Source organism: Juglans microcarpa x Juglans regia, chromosome 3D (assembly GCF_004785595.1).
Source record: "Juglans microcarpa x Juglans regia isolate MS1-56 chromosome 3D, Jm3101_v1.0, whole genome shotgun sequence".
Lineage (NCBI taxonomy): Eukaryota > Viridiplantae > Streptophyta > Magnoliopsida > Fagales > Juglandaceae > Juglans > Juglans microcarpa x Juglans regia.
Window position 1 is genome coordinate 26,453,173 of NC_054598.1, and position 19,447 is coordinate 26,472,619.

Sequence of the window (19,447 nt, forward strand, 5' to 3'; positions counted from 1 at the left end):
TCACCCATTTTACGTGATCAATGCATCCTCCCACTAACATCTTAGTCAAGTGCCTACACTCATCTATTTTATGCGGTCGAGGCATCCTCCCGCTAACACCTAAGTCGAGTTCCTACACTCACCCATTTTACACGGTCGAGGTATCCTCACGCTAACATCTAAGTCGAGTTCCTACACTTGCCCATTTTATGCAGCTAAGGCATCCCCACGCTATACTTGAAGTCGTGTGACTCCATTCGCCCAATTAACGTGATCGAAGCATCCTCCCGCTACATCTAAAGTCGAATGACTACACTCACCCAATTAACGCCGTCAAGACATCCTCCCACTACACTTAAAGCAGACTCCACTCACCCAATTAACGTAGTCGAGGCATCCTCCCACCAAACACAAGCTGAGTGTCTCCACTTGCCACAACTACCATGAGCGGGCTACCTTTAGGAACGAGCCTTTGAGCTCTACAACCGCCGCCCTCCGTGGGAGGGTGCCCACGTCCACTTGTCGGGGGGTGGATTGGCCCCCACAGTCATCCGTCCACCCGGCCCAAAACCCCCCACCGCCCAAACCACCGCTAGCAACCAACCCCAAAAAGAAAAAAAAATCTCAAAATTAGCCTCAAGCACAAAGAGAGAGACAAACAGAGATTTTTTGAGAGTTTTTCCCAAAACATCATCACTTTATTTATAAAAAAAAAAATATTACTTAAGATAAAATGACATTGTTATTAAAAAAACATAACTTGAGATATAATTGGGTTGGACAAAAGGGCTAAACCCTGGGCGAGCCCCGTCCCCCGATGCCCAAATGCATGCATGCGGTCCCCGCTCTGGCCAGTCAAGGTGGCAGAGCCCGGTTGCCAACCCCTAAAACATGGTCTATGTTTCTAATGTTATTTTAGTTATGTTTATGTCTAAGTTATTTTGTCTATATTATTATTGTAATAAAATACTTCAAAAATACTATTTTTATTTTTTAGATTGTTTTATTCTGTATTATGTAACTGATTCATCTTTACATATTAAGATATGTTTGTTGCTTACTGAGTCAGTAAACTCACCCATTTATCTTCACAATTAATTTTTTCAAATGATTTTGATGGTAGTACAATTGGAATAGATGGCACGAAGTAATATGTCAAATGCCTATGGCCTAATTGACATAAACCCAAAGCCTCCAAAATGAAGATCTTAGATTCAAAACTCCCCTCCCTAAATTTATAAAAAAAATGGCATAAAGTAATATTAGATATAGTTATAGATTATACAAATGTTACGTATTACTTTTGAAAAAGAGTTGGTGTACCATTCAAAAATTAAAATTTTCATATAAATTTTATATTTATACTTAAAAAAATAAAAATAAAAAGGAACAATCCAGGTTCACCTCGTGCGGGCGCGACGATAGACCCACCATTAACATATGGAGACGTGGCATGACCTCGTTGGTCTATTTATTGCTTATTTGCGCGTTAAAACGTCGTCCCTTCAACACAAGAATACCACGGTACAACTGCCAATGGCAGCGAGTCTTCAGATTTATTTTTTCCTCCCAGTCTCCTCTCCTCAATTCAGACTGCTTCTCTTCTGAGTTTCCGAGGTTAGTTCATCGCCTCCCCAAAAACTGTAACGAAATATTTTCGTTTGCATTTTTTGTTTCCCGGATTTCATCAGCTAGAACCCCTAATTTCATTCCCCGAAGAATCTCTGATTGAATCGCGGAAATCCCTTCGGCCTTTGATTCAACTCTTCAACGTCTGATTCTCTTTCTTGCATTATTTTTCATCTGAGCTTATAGATATGGGTGACATGAAAGACAAGGTCAAGGGCTTCATGAAAAAAGTCAACAATCCGTTCTCGTCCTCCTCTTCTGGTAAATTCAAGGGCCAAGGTAGAGTCTTGGGATCTTCCTCTTCGGGACCCACTAATCCAATCCTCGCCCGCCCTTCTTCGCAAGTTCCCCTTCCAAAGTCGACTCCATCTCCGTCTGCTTCAGCCAGTTCGACTTCGAAGCCTTTGCCTGAAAAATTATCTGATTCCGATCAGACTAGGTCGGATTCATCGAATAATTCGACCCCAAATAAAAAACCGGCTGATGGGTTTGATCCATTTGGTTCCTTGATTACTTCTGGGAAGAGATCACAAAATGGTTATTCAATAAATGTATACGAATGTCCCATTTGTGGGCAATCTTACCGGTCTGAAGACGAGGTGTCCGCACATGTGGATAGCTGTGTCAATAAATCGGTTGAAAACATTGGTATTTTGGATTTGCCCGACAATGGGGCGGAGTCTAGGAGTGAACTGGAGAGTTGCATTGGTGCGTTTGTTTCAGGGAAGCCCTCGCAGGGGTCGGTGGAGGTTGTACTTAAGCTATTGAGGAATATAGTGAGGGAACCGGAGAATGTGAAGTTCAGGAAAATTCGGATGAGTAATCCGAAGATAAGGGAGGCAATTGGTGAGGTTGCGGGAGGGGTTGAGTTGTTGGAGTTTGTGGGTTTTGAGTTGAAAGAGGAGGATGGAGAGATGTGGGCAGTCATGGACGTTCCTACAGAAGACCGGATTAGTTTAATTAATAGTGCAATAACGTTACTGGAACCACAAAAGAGAGAGGAACTACAAAAGAAAGAAAATTTGCTACCTGCGACTTCAGCTCAAATGGAAGAATGGGCTGAGCAGAAGAAGGTTGACAGGCAGGTATGTTGGTTATCGATAGGATATTTCAGAAGAAGTGTTGTGCTTGGTTATCATTTGTTATTTTCCTTTCTAGTGGAAATATATGCATATTCATAATTCAAGATCAATTGCGTAAAACAAAAAAAATCATAATAATTACTTTCGCACTTTTTGGACCATTCTCTTTCAAATTTATAAATTTATAGTGTGATAGAATTATAGATTTTGAATGTGGATTATCTAGATGAGAACTGTGATTTAAATGTTAAAGTAGTGAAACGGAAGTACTAAAAATTTTTCAACTGTTTGACTTATAACTGAGGAACGAGGAGCAAGGGCTTAGATTTTTTCTTTTGTCCTTGCCCTAAGGAAGGGGAAAAAAACAAGAAAGAAAGTTGATCGGAGCCAATTCTTGCAGCAGCAGCAGCCACAACCGTATGGACCACACCCTTTGTTATAGCATTGCCAACCATTATTTCTGCTGTCAGATCTTTCCTTTTTAAGCATCCTCTAGCCTAAAAAATACCAAATTCTTGGCATTATGTGATGTTATTTTGTTTCCCTCCTTATAGCAAGGCTAAGTTGAATGCACGGTAATATATTATGGTTATGACCACTAACAAGTCCATTTAGTAGGGTTGGTCTAGTTCATCCAGTAACATTATGAGTAGCGTAAATTTCATAAAGTAATCAGCTGCCATCACTCTTTAAGATTCTTAACGGGCACACTAAGGTTATTTGTAAGTCATGATACTAACAATCAATCACCTGTTGATGCCCATTGGTATTTTCTGCCAAAAGAGACTTGTGAGCTTTTATGCTCCAAAAGAACTAGTCAATATTCCAGTTGGAAACCATTGGAACTATTATAAAATTTTTCCTCCTAAGCAATGTGGATCCCATTCACTACCTCCTCCACTCAATATGGGGTATAACAATCTCCTCTCATTAAATTTCTTTCATTTCCACTTGGTTGATCCATTATAAATGATACGCCTCAAGTGTCACAATTCTGGTTGGAATTGTCTTTGATACAGTTTATTATAATCTAAGGAAAGCCTAAACCACATCTAGGCTATACTACAAAATGACCAGTTAATGTTATAATGGGAGACTGTTGGAATCATTATAAAGGGAATGAATTTCTCCCTCCCAAGTAATGTGAGATCTCATTCACTTAGTCTGACCACAACAACCGAATTGATTATCTTCATGCATAAGAATACTAGATTACCTAGTATAAAATATTTTGAAATAACCCTGAGGGGTAGCTCAGCTGGTCCGGCCTTGGGTTTGCTCCATAATGGTCACCAGTTTGAGTCCCCTTAGGGCCATTGGAGGTTTACCTGGTGGTTTAACTTCAGGATCCTATGGGATTAGTCGAGGTGCACACAAGTTGGCCCGGACACCCACGGTTATAAAAAAGTATATATATATATATTGAAATCATCACAAACCTCCCTTTTCCTTTTCTATTGCAATCTCTAGATTATTTATTATATGATGATTTTGAAACTACCTCCTATACTCAATCCAAGATATTACATAAGTAACAACTTATCTTCGGATAATGGCAACATCGTAGGCAACCATGAAAAAGTTTTGCTGATCAGATGGTTAACCTTACAATGAGTTGAAAGTTTTATTGTAAAAATAACTTATTAAAAAAATAGTTTCTATTCTGAAAACAACAATTATGAGTTGATGCTAGGATGAAGCTTAGGTGTTGTTTGGAGTTCATTATGTCATGTAAGATGAATGATCAGAAGTCACCATGTAAAAATAAATTTTCTTTTTATCAATAAATAAGAATTTTATGAAGAATAGGTGAAGCCAAGTACACGGGACATATACAAGAGTCACACCTATGCATGATTGTCTAATGATACAAGAAAATCATGTACATTCATGCCTTTAAAGTCTATTACAGTCGACCAATGGAATAAAGTGTGAAGAAAAAATGTTCTAAGCTCGTCTATTGTCCGTTCACGATCCTCAAAACTCTGACCGTTCCTCTTCATCCATATGCACCACCATAGACAGGTCAGTATCATCTTTTCTACATAGTTGCAATTTGAGAGTTATCCCGAATGCCTTGCCAGTTGGCCAAAATGTCAACAAGCATTCTTGGCATTACCCAAAAGAGTCCCACTCTTGCATAGATATCGTTCCATAAGCTCATGGCTACATCACAATGCAATAATAGGTGATCCACACTCCACTTTTCTTACACGTAACATCAATCCAATACAATGAGTGTGCATTTCCTTAGATTATCTAAACTGAGAATCTTCCCTAACAAAACTATCCATACAAAAAAATAAACTTTTAAGGGGGCCTTAGGCCCCATTTGGATTCAAAAATGAGTTGAGATGGTTTTAGATAAATTGAATAAAATATTATTAGAATATTATTTTTAATATTATTATTGTTTTGGAATTTGAAAAAATTGAATTGTTTATTATATTTTGTATAAGAATTGAGAAAGTTATAATGATGAGATAGGATGAGTTGAGATGAGTTGAGGTGAGTTTCAAATACAAACAGGGCCTTAGTCTTTCATATGTTCTTCCATGAGAATGTTCTTGTAGTGTGTCATAAGGGAGGACTGATGGTACGACTGTACAGTAAAGCTCCCCTTATGGTGTGGGTTTGTGAAAACATATAAGAAAAGGATGGGAGGTCTTTTCCCGGCACACAAGATTTTGTCTTGGAGATGGGACCAAGATCAAATTCTGGTACGACACTTGGAGCGGTAATGGTGCTTTAAAGGATCTATTTCCTGTTCTTTTTAGGGTGGCAAGTGCCAATGATGTCTATGTGGCAGAAGTTATGGTGATAGTGGGGGAACAAATTCAATGGAACATCAATTTTAGCCGGGTGGCACGTGATTGGGAACTGGAAAGTTATGCAGCTTTTTTCAGCTTCTTGTATTCACTCAAGCACAGCAACCATCAAGCTAATTTATTGTGGTGGACCCCTACGGGTAAAGGTTTATTCTCAGTCCGCTCATTTTATAAATCTCTTTCACAAGACCTTTCAACTCAATTCCCTTGGAAACGGATTTGGAGACACAAGGCGCCTCTCAAAGCAGTGTTTTTCGTGTGGACCGCTTCTTTGTGTAAGATCCTCACAACAGATAATTTGAGAACACGAGGGGTGATCATCGCAGATTGGTGCTGCATGTGTAGGAATGAGGGTGAATCAGTGGACCATCTTCTACTACACTGTGAGGTAGCTCGAGGGATATGGAATGATCTTAGAGGTAACCAGCAGATCAAGGCTGTATGGAAGATGTTGCCTATTTGCGTCATGTGGTGTTTATGGCAGGAGCACAATGAATGGACGTTTGAGGACAAAGAAAGAACAATGGAGGAACTAAATGCTTTCTTTTTTAGAATTCTTTGTACTTGGGCCATTGCCGTTAACTTTAATGGCCAAGATTTCCATGATTTCCTTGTTTCAAATGCTCCTACTTAGCTAGGACATTCTTTGTACTGAACATGGCTTTTGCCTATTCTTTTATTAATATACTTACACTTATAAAAAAAAAAAAAGCTCCCCTTCTTGGATGGTGACCACATAATCTTATCCGCTCTTCCAGTCGCTCTACAATTGTACACAAGATTGAAGAAATCTGTAAATGTGTCAATTTCTCAATCTTGGGCAGCTCTAGGGAAAATGATATTCTATTAGGGAGAGCCACTTGAGAGATCCATGAGCTCTAGCTACTGAAGTGGCCTTTCTTTGTGCTATGCTGTATGGTATTGGGTAGGCTTCTTTGAGGATTAGATCTTCACACTATAGGTCATTCCAGAATTTAATTCTAGAGCCATCCCCAACTACAAAACGTGTTGATCAATGGAGATTGGTCCAGCCTCTTCTTATGTGTTTCCAAAGCCCCACCCCATGCGGTCCACTCACCTCATTCGAGCACCATCCTCCCCACAATCCACTATATTTTAAATCTCTGATCACCCTCCATAAAGCTCCCCTCTTCGTGATATCTCCATAACCATTTGTCCAATAAAGTCTTGTTGAAAACCAACAAATTCTGAATTTACAGCCCACCTTTGCGTATAGGGATACAAACCGTAGCCCAATTCACCAAATGAAACTTGAATTCTCCATCTATTTCCCCCCATAGAAAATCACTTTGCAATTTCTCTAACCGATGAGCCACCTTGCATGGCATTGGAAAATCAAAACCAGGCCCCTAAAAAAGAAAAGCTAAATCCTTGTTTGGTTTACTCTACTTAAGATTTTTCAAAAAAAGAAATGAACTTAACCAAACATCATTCAATCTCAAAAAAAAAAAAAATATTTCAGCTTTTCATCCAATCATTTACCTAGATTTCAGTGAAAATTAAAAAACACAAAAACCAAAACATAAATACCTAAAAAAATTATATTCAAACAACTTTGAACTCTACTCATCCACTTTCACAAATCCTAACATAAAACATATTTCAAAACTATCTTCACAAAACCCAATAAAAAAATACACCTCAAATTTCTTTCTAAAAAGATTCTCAAAATCTCACTGCCCAAAACACCCAAATTTTCCCAAGCTCAAATAAATCAACATTAGATATGATTTCAAACCACAATACCACATATGCTTACCTAGATTTTAAGAGATAGAGGACCCTAAAGCCACAACTAAAGCACCATCTCTGCATGTAGCCGAAGTACCATGGAGGACCTAAACTCGAAATCTGGGAGGGTAGATAAAAAATTGGCATTTATTGTATGGGCATTTATGGTGCATTTATAGTGCTAGACTCTAATATTGGGTTTGCCACATGACAGTGGAGTTAGTTTGACTCACACCTGCATAAGATTGAACTCATTACCGTATCCTCCACCCTATACTTGTTGGGGGAGGAGATAGCATTTGGTCCAAAAATTATAGACAGAAAGATGGCTTACTATTCATTTTTCATATGTTGATAGTACCAGATTGAATTGTTCTTTTAGCAAAGTACTCAGGCACTGGCCCCAAGACAATAATGGAAACATTGATCCAATTTGTAGCAATTTCACAGCTCAAAGTAGTCTTTGGTTGAATATACTTAGATGTACTATCTTATTCTTATGCAGTTCATAGCGTTACTAAGTTTTTATCTTGTTGCCCTTCTCTTTGATCATTATAGGAGTTCAACCAGTTTCAAATAAACTCCGTACGGTTGCTGAATGCAATCAACCCAGAGTACTTCCTTCGCTGTGCTTTAATACTGCTCCTGCTTGTTTCTGTTTAAAATCAGTTCACTTTTAGGGTATATACGAAATTCTGTGGCAGTTTTTGTTCTCTCTTTTGGTGCTTTCTATAATTACCTGTGATTGGATGAAATCTTCTTTAATAAGGAATGGCCCATCTATTATTTTCATTAACAGTTTTTTTTTTAAAGGTCCGGGTATTCTTTTCTGTCCCTGAAAGCGTAGCAGCAAAAATTGTGATACCAGATTCTTTCTTTAACCTCTCACATGAAGAACTCAAAAGAGAAGCTGATATGAGGAAGAAAAAGATTGCAGAATCTCAGCTTTTGATCCCAAAGTCATATAAGGAAAAGCAGGCAAAAGCTGCTAGGAGGCGATACAAGAGAACTGTTATCCGGATTCAGTTTCCTGATGGAGTGGTGCTCCAAGGTGTCTTTGCCCCTTGGGAGCCAACTAGCTCTCTCTACGAGGTTTGTCCTTTCAGCTACTTCCTATTCGATGTTAATTGTGATTTTACAACGTGCAAAAAAAATGTGGTTTTACAATGAATTGGTACCAAAATAAAATCCCCAGAGGATGTCTTTCATTTAGAAACTGTTATTGTTTGATATATCTATTCAGACTGGCTCTGTATGATTTGCTTGCGATTTCTCGTCCATCTGTTTTGTGATTCAATGTTAGTATGTTTTTCTCCAGCTGCCACTTTTCTATTTCACATGGGAATTTTCTGTTTGGCGAATTTTCTGGTACAAATAGCAACCCTTGGTACACTGGGTACGTGATGGAAATATGGATTGCCTGCTGGTGATAATGCCTTTTCTTTTCGGATCAGTTAGTTTGGCCCCTGGGTCAATGTCAGGTTTCATGATGACATTTTGTGCATACAATGTGCTTCAGCATTTTCTATTTTTCCAATTCGTGAGTGAATTTGGCCCCTAGGAAGTCTGTCACATTTAAAGTCTTTTGCCTTAAATCTGAACAGAAATTGCTTTTCAGAAGTAGTTTCAATATTTCCAAGGCACATTGCATGGCCTGATAGAATATTTTGTCTGCTGTTTATAGATGCATATTATGTGCTCTGGAATATGTTTGGTGATTGATTTGGACTTTTTGTTACTACTAAGAACATGTAGCCTTTAGTATTTCCTGATCTAATGAAAATAGATGGTCAACAATGGTGTCTGTAAATCTGATGATAGTACTATATTTCATCTCGAGTTCGTGAACTAAGCTGTTTTTTTTTTTTTTTTTTTTTTTTTTGTTCATTTGATAAATCAGTTTGTCAGCTCAGCACTTAAGGACCCCAGCTTGGAGTTTGATCTGTTGCATCCTGTAGTTGTCAGACGAAGGGTGATCCCTCATTTTCGACCCCAAGGGGAGACAGCCTTAACACTAGATGAGGAGGACCTGGTGCCCTCAGCTCTTATCAAGTTCAAACCTATTGAAACAGATTCTGTTGTTTTCACCGGCCTCTGTAATGACCTGCTTGAAATTAGTGAACCACTTGGAAATGATTCTGCGGTTGCTCAGTATTAACTGGGCGCGCATAACAATTTAGAGTCACTCCTGGTGGGTAGCTGTTAGTGTCATCAGTTTCCCTTTCCATGTATTTTTTAATCAAAACACAACACCATTCTATACAAGCACATATCATTGATTGTTTGTTTCTGGTTTGAAATGTCTTCAACCAGAGCCCTTGAATGCATTCGTTGTCTAAAGAGTGCTGCACAATTTAACTAATGTGTACATATTGGAGGTCTATCCAAAAAGATTTGAACTTGTCAAGTTTATTGCATGGTAATGCCTGATTCAGGTAACTATTCGTTGTTATAGCCCCCCCGAACGCTGTCTGAAATTGGTGTTCTTTACATGTCTTTCTTTTTTCTCAGCTCTATATATTTTTATTTTTATAACTAGTGAATACATAAAAGTGATAGCATTTTAGCAAAAAGTCTCGTTTAATAAGCTCACTTAACTCTGCTCATCAGTTGATATGCAACTAGTTTGGCTTAAAACATTTTGTTCTCTGGTTCTTGTTTCTGCTCCCCACCCCCCAAAAGAGAGAACAAATCCACTCAATTCCTGTCGTCGGTGTCATATCTGTAGCACTAACGCTTACTGTGCTGCAAAGGAGCCTTGATGTGATGATAATGGTATCAACAGCTGCAACCTCAACACACTGATAGTGCAGGGAACAGTATCAAAAAACTCAGGGTATTATAGGCATGCTGAAGTTGGTGGTGTGCACCAGGAAATGCGCTCCTATCCATTGAGCAGGCCAATGGTGTTCTTTAGGATTCTCTGCCAGTTGGATCTCACTTTAAACAAAAAAAAAAAAAAAAGACTTGCTCGTTTTAACTCGTACAGGTCATTTTCTTTCTGCCCTCAAACTTTGCAATTCCTTTCGTGGGAGGAGGCCCTGATCATTTGGAACCACCTCCATAATCGAGAGTATACTTCTACCTAGGATTGGGCCGAGATCATGGAATGAAGCCCCAAAGTGTTGTGCTTCTTGCTGTACCGAAATATGGGCTGGCAGGCTAAAAGCCTGCGGCCTGATTGGCAAAATCCCGAGCTTTTAAAATAGAGGTTTGAAGTTCGAAACCCCTCTACTCTGTATATAAAAAAACACTTCATAACTTAACGTTCACAAGCTGTGGATTCATTGAAAACTGGAAACTTCTTGCTTTGTCGAGCCCACATCGCATGTATTGTTATTAACAGGTAACCACAAGAATGTTTGGAACATGGGAACAATGATACTGCATTTTTTGTTTTTTTTTCTGGCAAGGAATTGTGATATCAATATGCAGTTTGGCTTATTGAAGGAGCATCTCACATGGCATATCTTCATTGCTTCTGGGGATTCCCCATATAAAAAGGCACCTAAAGCGAGACTAGTGAGCGAGACTAGTGTTCCTTGTTTACGATGGAAAGGGATTGATCAAGAAATTCAGCATGTGATTATAGATAAGGTCGAAAGGCATTGTCCTGCAGCTTCTGTTTTAAATGAATTTCCCATTTGAAGTATGTAATTGTGCATGAACATGATGGGAGCCTGGCCCTCAAGAGGTCCTCAGAACCATACTCTTTGCACGACCCTTTAAAAAACAAGGTGAAATGAACTGTACAGAAATATTTATGCCTCTACTTTGTACAAAAAGTAGTCAGCTGAAGGACGAGAGAGAGAGAGACAGAGAGAGAGAGAGAGAGAGATTTCACCAACCCATAAACCATTCTTTCAAACAAAACCAAAGCCTTCCAATGGATAAAGGGGAAAAAAAAACACATACATATGTATAAGTTGTAAAAATTACTGCTTTTGAGTCAATGAGTCGTCCCGTGGCATTATCACAACTCAGCCACAGTACTACTGGTGCAAAATAAGACACCTTTCTGTATTTTCCTTTCTAATCTTTCTCTTTGTGTTTATATGAATAAGTCCCGTATGATTCATAAATGTGTTAAAATGGTTTTAAATAAATTAAATAAAATATTATTTTTTAATATTATTATTATTTTAAAAATTAAAAAAATTAAATTATTTATTATATTTTATATAAAAATTTAAAAAAATATAATAATAAAATAAAATAAATTGAGATGAATTTTCAATCAAAATGGGGCCATAGTGAAAAACAGGATAGAAGCGAGCAGCCGGCCCACACACATGACACAGCCAACGTTCCTGATTGTGATGGGACAACGACTCCACAAGCCAACGCAGTACAAATTAATATCTTAACTTTTACGTCGATCCTCGGAAAAATGTCCCTCAGGCATTCACGAAAAGCTTCTGATTAAAAAGCCAATGCTCGTAGATAAAAAATAATAGATTTTTTATTTATTTAATGGTTAGATAAGTGATTATCAGTAAGTTGAGATTTTTATTTTTTAAAAATATATAAAAAATAATTAAAATAAAAATAAAAAATATATATTTACACTTACGGGTAGAATGCGGAGGGGACCATTTTCGGTCCCTAGCATTCTCCTTCCTTAAATTTGCATGAGAAAAAACGCAGTCACACAGCGATGGATGGTATTGCTAAATAAGGGTGTAATCCATTTGATTCGATTCAATTTTTAATAAATTTTAAAATCAAATCTGTATATATCGATTTTAAAAATCAAATTACATGTTTTTTGTGAAATAGAGCTTTCTCATTGGACTTCTAAGGTATGAAAAAGGAAAATTTGGTACTTCTGTTCTTTTTCTAAGCTGAAAGGGTCACCGTCGTTTCATATTAAAACAATTGGTATAAGGTGCTGTTGAATTTTCTAATACCTCATAACAAAAAAAAAAAAAAAAAAAAAAAAAGAAATGGTGAATTTTATAATGCACATGCATATCATAGCAATTTTTTTTTTCATTTTTTTTATTTTTTTTCTCCGTAATAATCAAGTAGTGCCAAGTCTACTCTGGACCACATGCACGAGAAATTTAAAAAAAAAAAAATTAAAAAAAAAATGATAAATGACTAAGCACATGGCTTTGTGCAATAAAGTAGTGACAATAAAGTAAGAAGTAGTGGCCATCCATATATGTCTATAATATTGAAGCATGCAACCTCAAAAAGAAGACTGTTGATTTTTGCGTAATGGACATCTGTACTATTGATTGGTACAATGGACCATGTGGAAGATACATTACTTAATTAATCTAATTGGAACAATTTTTTTTTTTTTTTCTCCCCTTTTCTATTCTTTTAGTTTTTGGGTCTATATATAATATCCTTCCAAGCAGAGATTCCAAAACCAGCATGCATGAGATGAGACAAGCCGGATGAGTAATGGAATATATAATCAACCAGGCCTGTAAGAATAAAGGAAAACCTTGTCTACACTCACAATTATATATATATATATATATAAATAAATAATATTATACATCAGTCATTATTTATTTTTATACTACACACGTATAGTATTTTTATTGAATGTGAGAGTATTTTTCATACGGGGAAGGGAGTGAATGGTGATTGATGAGAATAATTTATCTATAATCAAACATGTTATTGATGTGTCAATTATTAAATTGATAAAAATTTAAAATTTAAATTAAAAAATAAAAAATAAAAGTACGAAACTCAATATAGTACGTACATGTAGCATTATTTTTTCATTATCGTGGAACTCTGTGTAGCGTATATAATGTGTTTAAAAAAGAACTTGTAAATAGATTTTTTTTTTTTAAATAATAATAATTTTTTTGAAGGGGCGCCTTATGATTGCATTAAAAACGTGTTGATTCAGTGCGGATGATTACTGCGAGGCTTTGAGATTGAGAATGCATGTGTTTTGTATATAAATTAGAAAAGCCGAATGTGCAAGTACTGTACGTGAAATGCTGATATAGTAGATCCAGTACCACTCTTAATCGTATTAAATTCATCGTACAATTTAGTCAGAGTATCTCGGGCCATATCACCAATAAGATTAGCTCATGCCTAATCGTGCGCAAGTCCCAAACCGTATAACATGAAATTTTCAGACGGGGATAAAAAATAACAGTCACATATAACAAAATATTTAGTTTACTCAAATTTTCCTAATACTTGTCATATTTGACCCTTATGGTCAATGTTATCTCCCTCATCCTTAGATTGGAATCCATATACATGTCGTCTAATTTTTCTTTCAAACTATATATTTGTGGATAAAACTCATTGGATGTAGGGTACAAAGAATCAGATAACTTTAATGTGATATCGTAAAAAAGTCTGAGAAAATCAACAAAAGTAGAAACTACCTCCCAACCGTCATCATTAGGTTTTCCTAATCCCCCGTACTCATCAAAGTATTTGACATATTGAATGTTTACATCACTCAATAATTGAAAGACTGTCTTATATTTTTGGGCCGCCTCCAACATCAAGAAGGTTTAGTTTCATCTGGTAAGAACATCAATACAAAGACCCTTCTTCAATGTTATGCCCGTAGTCTTCGCAACAATTTTGAATTTCTCCAATTTAGAAGGAAAATACCTCACAAATTTCACAGTCATTCTAACTCGTGCAACCGAGGCATTAGCATCTTTCAACCTCTCAGTCACAATTATATTCAAAATATGTGCAACACATCTAACATGCAAATATTCACCACCCAAGAATGTCTTATTTGTCTCTCTAAGATAAGTTTTTAGATATCACAAGGCAACATCATTAGATGAAGCATTATCAACCGAAACTGTCAAAACCCGTGCCAACCCCCACTCCTTTATTATGGCCTCCAAGACCTTCCCAATTGTCTCACCCTTGTGATCAGTTATTTGACAAAACTTAATAATCTTTGTGTGAAGAATCCAATTAGAATTAACAAAACGCATAGTTAAAGACATGTAATTCATATTTTGGACGGAAGTCCAAGTATCGGTAGCGAGGCAAACTACCAAACCCGTCAATTTGCCCCTCAAAACATCTTTTTAATATCATTTACCATAGTGTAGCGAGAATGAAGCATAAATCTAGATTCCAATTCTTGGGCAAGTTCCTGGAACCCTCTCCCCTTCACAAACTGAAAATGTAGCTCGTCTATGATAACCATACGAGATAACTTCCTTCTACACTCATTGGGATTTTATTTCGTATACCCCTTTTACGTTGGACCCCCATTACTCTCATCTGCCATTTTTTTTTAGTCCAATATCTAGTCTAGATTGACTCTTCTCCAGTAAGAATCTTAATATTGGATTCTTCTTGTATTGTTCTTCTAAATGGACCTTTAATTGGGATGTATCATGTTTTCTATAGTGACATCCATATATTTTTCCACAGTGATGACATATAGGTTGGGTTATTGGGGTCACCACCCTTTAATTTGGTAAAGTGAGACTAAGCTATGGAAATAGGTTTTTTGACCTGTGTCCGTGTGGGCTTGGGGGCGGGGTAAAGTGTACTCCCAGGGGTTAGAGTAAGGTTAGGTTCTGGGGCAAGGGTACTGGTAGGGGTAGGAGAGCTATCACTGAAATCCATTTGAGAAGACATTTCTGATTCCCCAACACAATAAAAAATTATAAAATCAAGTAACATAAGACATAAAAAAATCATAATAATATACCACACATGAAAAAACAAGACAAAGTACAAAGCCAACACAAGACAAAAAAAAAAAAAAAAAACATAATAATATACCAAACAATTAAAAAAAATGTTTTCTAGTTCTAAGAGTTTTAAACGAAAGAACAAAATTTTAGCTAAATGTATTAAGAGAAACAAAAAAATGGGTCATCAAATATTTAAAACCATTCTCTTTCTAAAAAAAAGAATCAAAGAAAACCCTAGATAAATTGATTTAGCCTTTTAGGGGTTTCAATTGAAAAGGGGTTTCAATTGAAACAATTCCCTAAATTAATTTAAGGGTTCAATCCCAAACCCCTAAATAAATTGATTCAAGGGTTTCAATTCCCCTAAACTAATTTAGGGTTCTAAATCCGAAAACCTACAAACTAAAAAAAAAAAAAAAAAAAAAAAAAAAATTCAAACACAGTGTCATTCAATTTCAAACACATGTAACAATCAAAATCCACAGCACACAAATTCACATTCATTCACATCCTCAATCTCCGATTCAATCGATCCTTCCTCTAATCTCCAATTCAAAACTCAAAAAAAAATAAAAAAATAAAAATCGAGGTTCAGAGTAAGGAGTCTTACCTTTGGCACAACAAATGACGGAGCAATCTCAATCTTCAAATGTCGTGCTCGTGAGAGAGAGAGAGAGAAAAGAGATCAAGAGAGAGAGACAGAGAGAGCGCGAGAGAGTGAGTCTAAGAGAGAGAGAGAGAGTCTTCGAGAAGACGTGTTGAAGGAGGGACTTAACAAGTAAAATACTAAAATGAAACGACGTCGTTTCACTTATGGAGTTTTTATTATTATTATTATATATTATATTATGCGGCGGGGGAAAAACAGAGCCCCCTTCCGTCTCCCATCTCTGTTGGAGGACTCTGGTGCTGGCGGGGCCCCCCACCGCCCGCATTAGCAGAACAGAACCCCCGCCTCACATGGGTAGGGGTGAGGCGAACGGGGAGGTATAGCGGGGTGCGGGCCCTGCTGGCCACTCATATTTTGGGCTCACTTATTGAGAATGAGTCTAGTTCATATATGAAGATGAGTGTTAAGATATATTATAGATAAAAAAATACTTTAACTATAAAGAAATTTTACAAAATAAATCTACGAACTAACATGTGTTGCGACGGGATTCTTATCAACTAGAGAGTGAGTAGGAGCTAATTCTAAGATATTTTAGTTCTTGTAATCACCATAAATAGTTGTATAAATAGCCTTAAAAAATAATATAATAATAACATGATAAAGCTTCGTGCTGCTCAGCCATGACCCCTGGTAAGAAAATTGGTTGGGGAAAGGGTCCACGGAGGAAGTCCCCAGTACCACACCTCTGTCGTTCAATTATGACAATAACACCTAAGCTTATTTCACTCATCAAATAACTTTAAATCTCCATAAGATCGAATTCATATACTGACACATGGCTCGGAAAGCTACAATACATCCGTGAGGATTTTGCAAATCCTATATATTTTTTTAATCTTGCGTAGTGAAAAGTTATTAGATATTTTAAAAATACATATGTTATGATATTTATGTCATTGAAATTATGTACATAAATTATCTTATAATAAGAGAATTTTTAAAAAATACTTAATAATTAATAATATATAATATAAATAAATTTTAGGAGAAATAATATTGGGGACAAATAAAAAAACAAAAATGGGGGTAGCTATACATAGCTCAGCAATGATGAAATGGGTGCCCCTACTTACGTAATGAACAGGCATGTCACATGCATGAAGATGCTTTTGCAGATCTGGGAATCCAAAAATCAACTTCACGTGTGTTACAAACAATTCAATATTGCAGCATGTGAATAATTAGTGCATGGTTCGTACAATATATGAGCCATATATGCACCCACCGAATTGAAGGATCTATATTTATATTTATAGGATCGAATTATTATTATTATTATTATTATAAGAAAAATGCTCCTTCTTACTGCTCCTTCTTACAGCCGTATTTTTTATTTTTTTACTTAATAATTAAGAAAATATTTTTTAATAATATTGTGACTTTTATTTTTTAATATTTCATAATTTTTTAATTTTTTTACTATAAGTAATGGTAGCTCCTAGCGGGAGCTGGGAGCGGTGACCGTAGAGCCACTCCTATTATAATATGTATTTTCTTAAAACAAAAAAGATATGTTTTTCAACGTATATTCAAAATACAAAGAAGAATTATCGATTATTTATCTAACTTAGTTATTTATGGTAATTAAAAACCATAAACTATAGATAATAAAAATAATTAGCATATTTGTGACGTCACCGGCTTCTGGTTGTGTTTTGGCGGAAGGCCGTGGTGTCGGAGTGTGCAATGCTTGGGTTACACATCCCATAATAATAGTATATATTTTTGCTCGTATGTTTAGCATTAAAAACACATGTTAGATCTACAAATACGAGAAAAGTTAAACGCCCTTAATGAAAAATCAAGTCTCATCCATCATAAGTCACCAAATGTACAAGATCCATAGTAACCGACATTAAAAACAACTAAACGGATGGCCCAAAAGGGGACAAACCCCCTTCACATTTCGCGAGTCAAGATTCTCTAACATCCATGAAAATCACCATAAACCATTTATGTATTAACTACCTATGCACCACAAGAATTGCTTACGATTTCGTGTAACTGTCTATTACCTTAAGCGTTCTCTAGCCTCCACCACCAGAGAGGCGACCACTCGATCCGATATCGTTACAACCTCAGCCAAGCTATTTAATAGTCCAACGTCAACTCAGGAAATGCTACTCCATTTTTAAACACTCCTAAGTGACTTTGAGTTCAGTTCCACCAAGATAATACCTTATCTTGACTTTGGATTGTGAATCACCCACACACCCTTTTTATTGAAAACAAGAAGGCAAAACTTATATAATCTCGTGATATGATGTGAGATACAACCATAAAACCACTTACATAGTCATCATACAAGAGAAACCAAAAGGCGATCTTACAAAATTCTTTATGATATAGCGAGATACAAGAAAAAAAAAAAAAACACCCACATAGTTGATGTAAAAGCTATAAACTAAGAGCATTCACATTGGCTTGGTTAAATGAGAAAGTTAGCTAAAATTTACATAATTGATATAAAAAACACCCCACATTGGATTGACCAAATCTAAAATAAGATGAACTTCTGCTACAGTAGTTGGCCAAAGATGAAGAACCATAATTGATTCACCAAACATTAAAATACTAATTTCTCACTCCAAGCAAACATTAAAATATTTGTTTCTCACTCCAAGCAAAAATACTATTTGGTTTGTAATTAAGAAATTTAGATAGAATTTTAGATGAGTTTAATAAAATATTTTTTGTTATTAGCACTAAATGACTTTTGAAAATATAATTTTTTTAAATATTCATTTAATTAGAATATAATTATTATTAATATTGAATTGGTAGAATTATAAAATGTGATACAAATAAATTAAATAAAAAACTATTAATTTAATAATATTTTATTATTATATAGAGAATGAATAGCTAATTCAATGTGAGGATTGAATTTAAATAGAATAAGCAAATGCAAAAAAATGTAATATTGGTTAAATTTTGAAGATGCATTTGACCAAACCAATGATGATGATCTAAACGGAATGTATAATCCCAGGGTCATCGAATATGCATTTGTAAGTATTGTTTTGGAAGATAACTTACCTCAAGCAATTACAAGTATTCACAGGAGCTTTAGCCGGTTGTTGGTTGGCAGAACTCAAGCCGAGACTACCCAATCCAATCATATTTTGAATCATTTAAGTGTGTGTATGTTTGCGCTTAGAGATTAAGAGAGAAATGGTTGTGGAGAATGAACTTAGTATAAGATAATTGAAAACACATTGGTGTTGTATTGTATTAAAAAACATATTTCAAAATATTACAAGAGGGCCTATTTATATACAGCTAGTTGTCTACATAAATGAAAGGAGCAATTAAGTTGCTTGATGTACAGAATATTACACTAGCTTGAATTTAGGAAGTAAACACAATTAACTCCATACTAAATCAAGGAAGATTGACATACATGATTTCTGTGATCATCTATTACGCCCCTTCAAGATGGTGCTCTCATCAGTGACACCAATCTTGGACCGTAGAAGCTGAAAACGCGGACGTGATAAGGCCTTGGTCATTAAAGCAGCAAGCTGATCATGGGTAGACACATGAGCAACTTAAAGAATTCATTTCCTGACATAATCCCGAACGAAGTGTAAGTCGATGGCAATGTGTTTCATCCGAGAATGAAGTACGGGATTGAGACTTAACTACGTTGCACCAATATTATCACAGAGAAGCTTTGGTGTGGACTTCATGGTGACACCAAGTTCACGTAAGAGTGATTGAAGTCAAGCAATTTTTGATGTGGCACTCGCAAGTGCCCTGTATTCTGCTTAGGTGGAAGAGCGAGCCACTACTCATTGTTTTCTAATGCACCAAGAGATAGGGTTGGCACCAAGG

General features: G+C 36.2%; 1 protein-coding gene across 2 annotated transcripts; it reads left to right on the top strand.

Annotated features, from left to right (window-relative positions):
- Positions 1-1,478: 1,478 nt before the first annotated feature.
- Positions 1,479-9,678, top strand: LOC121255579 (plant UBX domain-containing protein 2). Of its 2 annotated transcripts, none has more exons than XM_041155954.1 (3): positions 1,479-2,693; positions 8,084-8,362; positions 8,589-9,152. In XM_041155954.1, exons 1-3 carry the CDS (start codon positions 1,797-1,799, stop codon positions 8,646-8,648), a joined length of 1,236 nt encoding a protein of 411 aa, XP_041011888.1. In that variant the 5' UTR covers positions 1,479-1,796; the 3' UTR covers positions 8,649-9,152. The 2 variants fall into 2 exon arrangements, with proteins under 2 accessions (XP_041011888.1, XP_041011887.1); XM_041155953.1 differs by lacking the exon at positions 8,589-9,152 and adding an exon at positions 9,171-9,678 and having other exon boundaries at positions 1,480-2,693.
- The last annotated feature ends 9,769 nt before the right edge of the window (positions 9,679-19,447 follow it).